The sequence below is a fragment of the Talpa europaea genome, assembly GCF_964194135.1.
Source record: "Talpa europaea genome assembly, chromosome: 4".
NCBI classification, from domain to species: domain Eukaryota; kingdom Metazoa; phylum Chordata; class Mammalia; order Eulipotyphla; family Talpidae; genus Talpa; species Talpa europaea.
Window position 1 is genome coordinate 21,393,329 of NC_140070.1, and position 13,540 is coordinate 21,406,868.

The following is a 13,540-nucleotide window of genomic DNA, read 5'->3' on the forward strand; positions in this document are numbered from 1 at the left end:
AATCAAACAGCATATATATGATCTGTACACTAAGCTAAAAAAAATAATCAGAGCAAAGTAAATCTAAGGATTTTTAGGACTAATGGAAAAATTCTAATATAAAAATGGCACCAAAACTAAGCAGATTGTTACCTGGCGCTTCATTGCATGCATTTCTGTTAGATTGCTGTAGTATTCTCCTAGCATGTGCTGTAGGAAAGGGCAGACATAAGGATGAACATAAAATGTAGATGAATAGTAAAGACAGGGTCTAAAATGTGAATAAGTGAATGAATATTAAGAAATAAACAAATTTCTTTAAAATTGCTTGCCTGAACTAAAAATTACATCACAATGTATGGCTTATGCTCTATTAAAAAATAATCTCATCAGGGAAAATCTTGAAAGATTTGCTATAAATTTACATTAATGTGACTGATGATGACTATCATAATAAACTACTTAACTGCTCACTCTTAAAAGCTTACACAAGTAGGTGAACCTCCCACAGCTCCCAAGGGAGAAGAGGACTGTAGAACTCAAAACTAGTAGTCACATATGTTATGCTTCAATAACATAATGAAACTTACATGCTATAATGAATTTTAGGGTAATAGCTAAAACTAAGCCCTTTTTTGAAAGTGATAATTATATACACACAAATGTATACTTACACTGTTCAAACATTTTTTAATTTACCAAACAAAATCAATATGATTATATTTTTTTAAGTGACATTAAGGTCTAATATGTCCAACTTGCTATTATTTAGGTAACTGATCCAAATTTACTAAGTTTTTCAATTTCGTTCTCGCCCTCATTTTTTTACTCATTAAAGATAGCACTATTCGTTAAAGATAGTGGAAAGAGATTAATATTATAAACTTGGGGAAAATGTCAGAATCAAGACAGTAATTATTTTTGCCAAAAAGATCCTAAATGTAATATAAGACCAGGATTAAATCTTCAGATCTCCCATTTCCTAGCAATAAAACCTTGAGGAAGTTATTTCAAAATACATGCTTTTGTTATAATCAGTACTCATTATAAAGTGTTTAAAGGTATATGATGCATTTTCTTCCAGTTTTCATTGTTTTTTATTTAAACATAGTTGGAGTTATACCGTTCAGGTAACACTAAATTCTGATTCCCTCCTTTGTGTTTCCAAAATTTAAATGTCTACAAATGTAAATTACTGGGTTGAGGGCTCAATTTTTGAAAAATTAAGGAAAATTGTGCCATTTTGTATTCTAGCTATTTGAGTGTTGGGAAAAAAAAAATAGGTACCTCCTCTGATGTTTCTTCATCTGCAAAATGGAAATAAAACCACTTCAGAGAATTATGAGGCTCGAATAAGGTGTTATTTGTAAACATATAGAACATGATACAAATGGTGGGTGCACTACGTTCATTGATAGCTTACTGGTAACTGAGAATTGAGTCTCTATTTACTGTCTCTTGTATTTGTTTGAGATATACTTATTCTTTATAAATCAGTAAAGTACTAGTACTTATTTAAACGAAAATTGTAGCAAATAAATATGACTCCATTCAATAAACACTAAGTGTCTGCCATATGTCAGGGTATTGTGCTAATATTTAAGATCAAATATGAAAGGTATTAGCTGCTGCCAAGGGACTAAAAGGATGACATATAGTTAAACAGGCAAACACTAATGTGATACAGCCAACAAAGTGGTTTACACAGGCTACAATAGAAACAAAAAGGAAAAAAGTTAAACATGGCCTGGCTTGGATTTGGATGCAATTTTAGAGTGCTGAATAAAGATAGGAGTCCAGCAGAGAAAGGGCAACTAAGAGCAAAAAGCATGAAGCAGAAAAGATAACCGCTGAGATGAGAAATAGCATAATAGCTATGGGGAAATGTCAGCACCATGGTTCAAGTTAGAGGGTGGTGAGAAATGAGTCTGGAGAGGCAAGAGAAAACCAAGTATCTGCTGGCCATATGTGTTACATTATCACATTTAAACTTAAAGGCACAGTGAAGCCAAGGTTTACAGCAGGGTATTATAATTTTATACCTAATTCTTATCCAGTAAGATTTTCAAACTAGGAATTCCAAACTGTCAACTATAAATAAATATATATATATTTTAAGATTTATTTTATTTATGCATATAAGAACTGGGGTATAGGCCAGAGGTACAGGGGGTGAGAGGATTCACCAGAGACAGAGTAGGGAACAGAACGGGCAGATCTACGGAAATACAATGCTGAGGGGCGGCGGGCGAGACAGGAGGTCTGCTGTGCCATATGGGTCAGCTCCCTGGCCGGGGATCGAACTCTTGTCACAGTGGCCAGCAGTAGCTTGATAGTGCTGAGACTTTAATCCCTGTGCCATCAGGGAGACCCCTCAACTATACTTTTTTGTTTAGAATTTTATCAAAATGTGTCAAAAGCTAGTATCATACTAACACAAAATATTTTCAGTTTACATTTTCTGAAATAAGGAATGTGTACTGTATAGCTACTATAAAATCTTGCACATGACAGAAGATGAAAGAAAGACCAATTTTAAAATTTGCTTTAATGTGGAGCTTTTCAAAACCTAAGGCGAAGTCTTTAAAGCAAACCAAAAAAAGAACATACCTGAAGATATTTCTGTAGACCTATTATATTTTATTATTTTTTCCAGCTGCTCATGATTCTTTCTGCTGAATACTTTTGCTTGAACAGGCTCTTCAGTCTGGGCTGAATGTCTGTTCCTATTTTTGCAAGGTTCACATGTGCTAGACATACTGGCACTTTCATACCCTTGAGTGAAAAAAGTAACAACTGTTATCAGTTGCGACTAATTTAAATTGAAAGGGAAATTGATTTCCACAGTGAAAAAGTTCAGATAACTCGATTTAGAATGCTGTGAAGGCCTAATATAAATAGAATATAAAACAGTTTAATATGTCTTGGACATATGTTTGGAAAGCATGGGGTGAAACAGTAATAAAGCCTAATACACTTCATTTTCCTTTGGTAGCCATCTTAATGATATCATCCCAACTCAAACTATTATTGACTTAAATTCTGCACTAGACTGCAAGGTAGTAATTTTTCAGTATTGGAAATACAAGGAAGAATTTTCCAATCTATATAAAATATCCATTACAGAGATAATAGTATGGACATTAGTCAAATGTCTGCCTTTTTATTGTAGCTTTTGTGTAATATGAATTGGTTTAAAAATACCACCCATAGGTATACATATAATCTACTAAATGTTCTTTTTTTAATATTTATTTTGGTATATGGAAGGGTAGTAATTAAACTTTATTCCATATGAATTAGTTAAACCTACCATTTTCCCACTGAGTTAAAAATGCAACCTTACATTAAACCACCTTATCGAGTTTTATTTCTGGGCATTGTTTAACTGATCTACTATAATGTCCAATGCCTCTTTCATTCTATTAGGCACAGAAGTTTTACAGTATGTTTAAAAATCTGATAAGGCAAGTCCCGCCTAGCTTCACTTTTCTTGGCTTTTCTCGAACATTTGTCATTCTACATAAGCCTTGGAATTCTTATTGGCCCCTCCCAGCCAGCCCTATCAGTTACAGAAATAGTTCTGGGTATTCAAAATGAAATTATGTTAAAAATATTTGAGAGTATCTGATTTATAGATCCTAATCTGAGAACATTTTTTTTTTTTTTTTTTGTGGGACCCTCGCCGGCGGCCAGGGAACGAACTGGAGCTGCAGAGGCTGCGGGCAGCCTCGCAGCCACTGCAGTGCTCAACCGCTGCGCCACCAGGGGAGGCCCAGACCATGGTTGTTTTTATACTTGTTCCATCTTCTTTCATGTTTTTAAGAATACACTATAGATTTTTATAGATATACTTTGTTAGAATTTATTTCTAAAGCTCCCCCCACTCCAATAGCTTTGAATTTCTTCCCACTCCCATTTCTTCTAGATATTACTATACTAGAGAAATATCTGCACACTTATGTCATAAACAGATAACTTTATTTTTGATAGTTTTAATATTTAATTTCTTGGGCTCTTTTACAGAAAAAAATGTACAAAATTTGTTTCCCTCTTTTTCCAGTTTTATTCCAATTACTTAATTTCTCTTCACAATGCTTTCCAAACAATACTAAATAAAGACGGTGGAAAAGAAATCCCTGTTTAATTCTTAATTTCAACAGAAATATTTTTGGAGTATTTTCATTTACAATGGTATTTATGATTGGCATTACATAATACCTTGTGTATTTATATAACTGCTTTGTGTGAATTTTAGAATTTTCATTAGGAATTACTTTAGATTTTATCTGATACACTGCTATCATGACTTTTATCCTTCAATTTGTTGATATAATAAATTATGTTAACAAGAGTGCCTTACAATGATGAATTTCTATAATAAACCCTATTGACAACAAAATAATCTTCAGATATATTTGCAGATAAAATTAACCATTTGACTTTGAATTTATATTAATAACTGAGATTGAGCTGTTTTCTTTACTGAACCTCTCATATGAACACTTGATATGTGTTCCTGTAGTTCCCTCAAATTAGATAAACCAGTATCTTCTTTTAATCTTGACGAGTGCAGGTCTCATCTGAGTATAGTACTCTAGAGTTGCAGTCCTTTTTTGTCCAGATATGGATTATTTTACTTCTACTTCTGTGTTGTGAGATTCTCAGAAGTCAGTATGGTTATTTTTCATTGTGTGTATCTTGTTCTTTCAGTCTGGAAATTTATAGATTTTTACTTCTCCCTTGGAATTCAGGAATTTTATCAGTATACACACTAAGGTATGTATGTGCTTCCCCTTGCCTCCTGGCTGGACAACAGTCAGCTGTTTTAATCTGCGGTCTTCAGAATTTCTTTATTCAAGATTCTTCTTTTTTAATTAACTATTGCACCTCCACCTGGTTTTTTTCTCCTTTAAGTATCAGATCCAAAGTTTTTCCTTAAGCCTCTGATTTTATGATTATATATGTTATTACCTTTTGCTCTGTGTCATAATTATTCCCCTTGATTTTCTAGATTATAGGTTAAGACTTTATAGCATTCATCTTTTTTTCAAATGATCTAAACATTAAATGTGAAATTAATCTTTCCTAGTTCTAGAGAATTTGTTATTTAATCTGCTCAGGTGGCTCCTGTCATTTTATTCATGTGTATATTTCTTTCAGTAATCCTGTTTTTACTGGATTTCACCTTTTCTAGTAGTCTTTTATGTCTTCTCTCTTGCTGCAGGGGCCCTTTTATATACATGCTACATTCACTGGCCTAGTCACAACTTACACCCTTATGGCTGGACCTAACAGCTGGGTGTATTTCATGGTGGCCTGCTGCTTGGCAGCCTTGCTTCTAAGGTCAAGCAATGTTCTGGACAGCAAGTTGCCAGTCTCCCCTCATAGATACAAAAAGAAGAGCTGCTCTACTTAGTCTCCTCAGCTATAAAGAAACGCTCTCTCAGGTTCAGAGTACAGAGGATACCACCTACCTTCTCAGTGATACTCCTGCCCATTAATACCCTGAAATGGCAAAAAGACTGACACCCGACTCTCAAGGAGGAAGGTGCCAAGAACACGAGAGACAACATGGATCTCCTCCAATCAAAATTTCCCCAGGAACTGTAGATTTCTGATCTTTGTCTAGACAATCTGAAAAGGGCCAGCAGAACCTAATGCTTTTCAGCTCGACACCCTTCAGATTACAATAGTTGCTCTGTTAGTAACAAGTAAGGTGCCATTATATACTGTCAACTTCTACTTGATATCTTACCTGGATTCAACCTTCTCTTTATTTAAGGCCATTATTAAGGACTTCGTTATCTTATTTTTATGTTACTTCACAGTCTCTAAAACTAAAGTCTAGTCACTCTCATCCATTCTGCATAAAACTTACTGGAGAAAGAGTCCTTGTGGTTATTTTTGACATTAATACAAAACAGGCCCAGCAATAAAGGATATGATGTAATATGTAAAAAGAATGGTAGAACCGAAAACTTACAGCATATTATTCTAACAAGAACATTTATATAAGCTTCTGACTATTAAGCTTCTAACTATTACTGAATCATGTGAAATGTGAATATATTCTTTTCAAAATTAAAATATATTAGCATACACAAAATTTTCTCTGAGAAACCCCAATTCTCTTTTAAAAAGTCCCATATTCAAAAGAAATCACTTTCCAAAACAGCTGAAACTATGCAGAGAAGCATGCTATAATTAATTTTTAAAAACCTGGTTTTAATAAGTTTCAAATCAGAAACATTAAGGGCAAGATTTCCATAGTCAAAGAATGTGTGTGTGTGTGTGTGTGTGTGTTTAATCTTGGACACTAATATTAAAACCCAAGGGAGAGTAGAAGAATCAATGATAGTTAATACTTTAACACTGGGTAGGCCAGCTAGAATAACAATAGCAACAATATCATTTCATTATTATTATCCCCTCACTCCCATTCTGTTTTCTTAGTATGAGGTACAGCTAGAAGAACTAGCACTTTCGGCTTTGTCAGTACATCCAGTTGTTGTATGTATTGTAGGGAAACAGTTCAGTCATGGCATCCTGGAGACATTGCACATATCCATATAGGCCAGCTAGGTAAAGACTAAACTGCATTGTCAATCTAAGTCATGGCAGAAGGCTGTATGGTTCTCCTGGGACACAGGGCATTGAAACACAGGAGGCTAGTGAGGAGCTGCTATGTGGCCATTTCTCACTTAACTCCCTTTTGCATATGAGAGTTTCACATCTCCTCCCAGGTTCTGACTAAACAGGAGACCTTTCTGTCTCACCTACTGAGGACACATCGCCATATTGTAAAGTGGCTTAGCTGCAGTACAGCACTGACCCCTCAGCAGCACTCTTCCAATTGTCATCTGGCCCCTTTTAGCGTTACTCTAGTGGCATATGGGAACAAAGAAAGCGGGCACATTTGGCTATTCTTCTTTTCTTTGCCTATTTAAGTAATAAGCACTCTGCATCTAAAAAGGATATTCCTTTACTGGCCACATCTCTTAGGCCTTGCTTGACCCAATGCTTGATACCCATTTCATCTCAATTTTCATTAGTGAGCAACAGGAAGGGCAGGAGGGAAAATATGAAAAGATTCAGGCAGGGACAATTAGAACCCAGTACACTGATAGTTTTATACCATTTTCCAAGAAAAGAGTAATGAAATCTAAACTACATGACCCTAATTCAAAATAGAAAATGAGTCTGGTAGAGTAGAGCCAAATTATTTGGTTATGATAACCAAATCATACATCTGATAATTGAAAAACCCAAGAAGATAAGCAATCATGCTCAACTAGTAAGATCTAATATTGAAAATTTAAAAGATGATTATCATGTACTTTGTAAAATTTTACTTCACAAAAATATGTACTTTTATATATAAAGACCTAAAGATTAAAATATATTACCATCATGTGAACTTAAGTTAAATGAAGATTTTCCATGTTATTTCTAAAAGACTGTCTACATATGCAAAAAACATGTGAAGAGATAACTCTAGTTAAATCTGGGACAGTGTAACTGCCTATACTTTCTCTCTCAGGACAGCACCTTAACTAAAACTATGCTGGTCTATTTGCCATAACCTTTCCTCCCCATTTCCTCTCATCTTTTTATTTTTGTCCTGACTCTATACTTTTCTTATTGAAAATTTGGAAGGCTTTCCAATCTTATCTTCCTCCACTTCCATTACCACTTCCTTTAAGACATTCTTTTCCCGAAGAAATTGTGGCTAGAGAAATTGACAGCTAGAGAAGCTAGAGAAGCTCTAGCTCAGAGCTTCTCAGACTTTAGTGTGCCTAACATTCATATTAAAACAACTGGAATCTCGCTAAAATACACACTGAAAAACAGTGCATACTCTATGCAGCTGGCATAAGGTAGTTTGCATTTCTAGCAAGTTCCCAGAAGATGCTGATTCTGTTTGTCCATAGGTTCACATTTGGATAGCAAGGATTTAGATGACTTGTTTGATTTTGCCATGTTAGTACGTTACACTCTATTCATTAACTTGATTTGGCTATCAAGTCTTTTTGTTTTGTGTGTATGCCCTCCATAGAATGAATCAGTTTGCCCTTAAGCAAGTTCCCAAGATTCTTTGTACAAAAAATGTTTAAGTATTGCCCACTCAAATCAGCTAAATGAGAGAATATTGTGATAAGTTTTTCTTCACATATTCATATGACAAAAATGTCTTTTGTGGAATACAAAGTATCATGGAATTAAATGTACAGTAAGTGATCCAAAGGCTCTCTTAAAAATAACAATTATTATCTACTTAAGTCACTTCTCTTAGTGCCACCAGAGATTATTTTTATTGGAGAAAGCAGTAGCTGTACTTTCATGCTCCTTCCACACTGGAAAATGATCTCAAGGAAGATTATGTGTATGATGAGAAAAATGTAACCCCTCTTGAAATTTGCTTACTTAGCCATCAAATCAGATTCTACACAAAGGGGTAGAGGCAGGAGCCAAGGATAACATGAAGTACTAAAATGAAAAAGGAAGTATATTTATTTTTTTTATAGCCTGCTTTTCATCAGATTTTTCAAGGGTTTCATTACCCCAAAATGCCGCCAAAGTTTACAGGTAGATTTTTTACTACAGGATTTCCCAGGACCTTTAATATACTTTAACGTATTGTTAAATTCTAAGAAATAGTAATGATCACTGATTTTTCAAACTTTTCTTAATATAGGTCTAAAAGTTCATTCTTAAGCACCAAATATTCTCATTGAACACAGAATAACTCTTAAAGCCACAGCCAAAAAGTATTTCTTGCAAATTTGAAGGAACAACCTTTAGTAATATTAATATTAGAGACTGCAATTGGTATAGTATTTTTAACTAACTGCTAGATTTCAGTAAATCCTTCAAAAAATCAAAGAAAAATTTTTTTTTAAGTGGCATGTAGGTAACACTAAAATGAGAACTTTGTTATAATGATACTTAATGGCAAGATTCAATAAAATGTATATATGTATTTTTAACCTTTTTAGGATTCTGTTTCCAAAGGGCTAAAAGTGGCTTTATATTATATTCAAACACTGCAAAGTGGTTATTAAAGGTCCACATTTCTTTAAATGAATCAATCAAGGATCTAATTAAATTCTAGATGACAAAAGTGATAGATGTAAAAATTAAAGGGAATAGTAAAACTCGGGCATATTGTTTTAAAGTAATGTACACGATTTGGAAAATATCTGAGTTTTCCAAATAGCAGTTGTCATGTATATAGGAAATATAAGAAATTTAGTAAGCAGGGAAAAAAGAAATGCTGTATTTTAAAATAATTGTATTTGATAAATTTTGTAAAAACTAAAAATGACTATTAAAGTAGGTGAAGAATAGTACCTACCCATCTAGTCACAAAAATATTTACTACGTCAATATGCTGGTCTAAGGTTACCAACATTTACATGGCTCAATAGTCAACAAATTTCTATACTTACCAATATTTTTAATTCTGCTTTTCAATTGAGTAGAATGTCTCTTCTTACTCTTTGACTTGGGAGTTTTATCTTTAGATGCCACACTTGCCTGTGCAGATGCTTTCCTTGTCTTGAATGTTTTAGTTACTGTTGTTGGATCTACTGGATCAGGCATACTGCTAAAGCTTTCTAATGACTCTTCATCAAACTGGCGTCTTCTTCTACTGGTGTCTAGTTGATTTTTGCGACTACTATTAGTAGGTTTCTCTACAGACACGGCAAATCCAGGCTTGATAAATGGCTTTTCTACTTCACCTTCTTGGTCATATAACCATGGTGTCCTACTGTTTTCCATCTCCTCTTCAGGCTGTTTTTGATTCCTTACCAATGAAAATTAGTTTTACAAATTACAGTGAGAAATTTCTGTATTTACTGAAAACTCCAGATCTAATTAATTTATAGTTTCTAGATTTAGGTAAATAAAATCAACAGGGTATATTTTCCAAAAAAAAAAAAAATCCATTAGATCTGTAAATATTATATAGACTAGTGCATTAAATTACTTTAAAATTTTGTTTTGGAGCTTTCTTACTAGATCATTTTTACTGGCAAAGTTCCAAACCAAAGATTTAGCATTCATGAGAGAAAGCATAGGAAAGAAAAATTAAGGAAAATAGGACATAAAAGGAAGAAACAAAAGACTTGAAGGAATAGCTGAGAAAGAGCTATAGTAGAGGATTTGAGAACATATACAGATCTGTGTTACCTAAAGAAGTTCCAACAGAACCAGAATTTAATAAACACAAATGGCCATGCATCTAATAATTTCTCCTCATATTATCTAAATTCATTCTGTTGGTCTAGTTCCAGTTTTCAAATTTTATCTGCTGAACATTGGCATTGCTTAATACATTAATATGCTATTCACTGGTCATCAAAGTTTGGGGAAAAATAGGCAAAACAAAGTTAAACAGGTTGACAGGATTTCTCAGAACTTTTAATATACCATAGGAACAAAGTGAGCAAGAATGACAAGGACAGCAGTATTCCTAAAAATATAATTTAGGATGTACTGACCTTCAGGATTTAACTCATGACACGGGTTAACAAATCTACAATTCACAGGCCAATTTCAGCCTGCTACTTATTTTCATATGGCGTGAGAGCTAAGAATGATTTTTTTATTCTTAAATAGCTGAAAAACAATTAAGTTTGTAACACATGAAAATTGTAAGAAATTCAAGTTTCAGTGCTTATTCAGCTTTATTGGAACAATGCCATTCATATTTGTTGAAATATTATGTCTGCTCTTGTGCAAAAATGAATGGCAAAGGTGGATGGTGGAAAAAAGAAGTGAATGGCAAAGGTTAATGGTTATGACACTGTGTAACCTGCATTATTTACTATCTAGCTATTTACAGCGAAAGTTTTCTAACCCTGGCTCATGACCAAAACAATTCATCTGACCTCTTATTATCTCTAGTCATTTAATTCAGGAAACTCCTAGTAGCTGAGATTTGGGGAGGAGATAAGGTCCGATCTGAAGCAGATCAAATCATCTAAAATAATATTAGATATACATCCATCCTTTTTTACTATCAATTATACACAAAATATGTAATAATGAAGCAGGGGCTATTCCAGTAGGAAAGCCTACATTATACTTTGATAAATGCTTATTGCTTATGATAGAGATTCATGGAACAATCATTTCTGAATGGAAACTGTACACTAAGCATTGATGTCAGGATACTTTATTTATTTATTTTTTTTTTAATTTTTTTTTTTAATAGAGGCATGTTTATTTATTTATTTGTTTGCTTGTTTGTTTGTTTGTTTATACATGCACTGGGTACAGTCAGAAGCGTGGGAGGGTGAGAGAATTCACCAGAGCCAGAGCGGGAAGCAGAGCAGGCAGAAGGACCGAAGTACACTGCTGAGGGGAGCAGTGGGCGGCAGGAGAGGTCTGCGCGCCACGTGGGACCCTCCTCCAGTGGCCGGGGAGCAGCCGGGGATCGAACCGGCGCCACAGAGGCTGCGGGCAGCTTCGCAACCCAGCGCTCAACCGCTGCGCCACCGGGGAGGCCCGATGTCAGGATACTTTAATAGAGATTTAAAATAAGGTCAGGCAGGTTAATCACTGGATTCCTAGAGGTGACTACAAAGTTGAATTCTACAATGTTTTGGTTAAGTGAAAAAGCAAAACAAAGATCCATGACTTAAATTATTATGTGTTTTGATGCTAGTTCAAGAGCCTGAGACATGCCCAATCACATAACTAAAAAGATGTGAATTATACATCTGTAAAGGGTTAGGAGAGAAAAACCATATACTTCTGACCTTCAGTTTTTATCCATCAAATTTTTTTTTAAGTAAATAGTGGTAACAATAAGACTACACACACACACACTGAAATATACACACATATATATATTCTCGAATATAATTTTTTCCAGCCAGCTGACTAGCAGTCATTTTCTGGTTTAACAGTCATTTAAAACACTATCTATAAAAATGCTTAGAGCCAATCCAACAAGTCTTTCAAGCTATTTGAGTCAAAAATTATATTTGGGAAAAGTATATTAAAAATAACAAATGTGAGAAACAGAAAGAAATCCTGACTATCACTTGAGATCATGAATCGCTAACATTTCCTTGCCTAAAATTTTTATAATCTAACTACTCAACTTTACATTTGGATAGGGCTAGGAACCAATTCTATACAGGGGCAATGAATCAACTATAGAAGTCATCACTTTACAACAACTCTCCTCTAATAATTTTAATTTCTAATCCTAAATCAATGAATTGGCATAATCTGAAAGACAGATATCAAATCAAGGTCATAAAATACTCTATACATCAGGTCATATTCTTTCAGAATGGATTTTAGAGGACACCCTGCTAACAAATCAGGGCTCACAACAGGTATATACCTGAGAGACATCTGATAAGATGTCAAAGTTTCACATTCTCAACACTATCAAACCAAACTTCCTATGTCTTCAAAGTACATAAAATCAGATATAGTCACAAAAGTGGTGTTTAAGCAAACAATGGATTATGTTTTAGTCAAATACCTTTGTTTTTCTGCTCCAATAGAAGAACTGCTTTCAAATGGTTTCGGAAAAGCCATATATTCTGTTTTCCCTGAAGGATTCTGGGCTAATGGCTGCTGATGTTCATTAGGTGTAGAAATATTCTGAGGAAAATCTCCAAAATTAGAAGGAAATAAAGGGCTGATGTTCACACCTAATACATGAAAGTAAAGAAGCACTGTTAGCCTTTATATGAAACTAAGACAGTTTTAATTAGATGTTCTGTTAAAATCCAACAAAATAAAAAATTGTTAATTAAACTAACATTTATTCAATCACCTCTTTACAGCTCAGTCTACATTTTAAGCACTGGTGACACAAAGATAAATAATGATCTTTAAGGGCTAAAAGCTAGAAATAATAGTACCTGACATTTAGCAAATTATAACCGGGTGCCACACTCAACTGAAGGCACTTAACGTTATTTTGTTCAATGATCCAAAAGCAACACTATGAAAATAGTTTTTACCATTTTACATCTACCAATGGGAAAACAGACTTAGAGATCAAAACCTAGTAAATGGAAAGCAGATTAGATCCTGGGTCTGCATGACTCCAAAGTTTATGTTCTTCCCACTCTAATTGGGAAAATAAAATATAATTAAATATCAATATTTAATACAGTGCATATCAGAGGAATCTGCAAGTGACTAACAACTTGGGGGAGAAAAGGAGGCATCAGGAAGGTTTCATAAAATTGAACTAATATGTGAAAGAATAACTAGCCTTTGAACAGAATTAGCATGAGTATGTTACAGTGAAAAGGAACTACACTGCAATATTTTTTATTATGTCACATAAAACCTACTCAAGAAGTTTGCTGCCAATATTAACTAACACTCAGGAACTAAAAGACTGTTATGTTTTATAATGCCACTGTTTTTATAATCCTGTTAAAAAAATAGATGGTGGTCTCTTATTAATATTTACAATGTCCCCTTCCCCACCAACCCTTTTCTCCTATATTTCCTGACAAATGCCTTTAACAACTCTACCATGACTCATCTCATCTCATGGGTCATTCAACTTCAA

At 34.1% G+C, this 13,540-nt stretch overlaps 1 protein-coding gene across 14 annotated transcripts in view; it reads right to left on the bottom strand.

The window, feature by feature from the left end:
• The window catches only part of PCM1 (pericentriolar material 1), a gene marked incomplete at both ends in the record, with an annotated part of 69,939 nt that overhangs the window by 23,010 nt on the left and 33,389 nt on the right, over positions 1–13,540 (bottom strand). For 8 of the 14 annotated variants that reach the window (XM_084232165.1, XM_084232168.1, XM_084232166.1 and 5 more), the window contains 3 exons: positions 2,590–2,754; positions 9,432–9,790; positions 12,491–12,662. In XM_084232165.1, coding sequence (XP_084088291.1) covers positions 2,590–2,754; positions 9,432–9,790; positions 12,491–12,662 — 696 coding nt within the window. Of the gene's footprint in view, positions 1–2,589; positions 2,776–9,431; positions 9,791–12,490; positions 12,663–13,540 lie in introns of all 14 variants that reach the window. The other 6 variants (XM_084232160.1, XM_084232159.1, XM_084232157.1 and 3 more) reach the window with 2 other exon arrangements.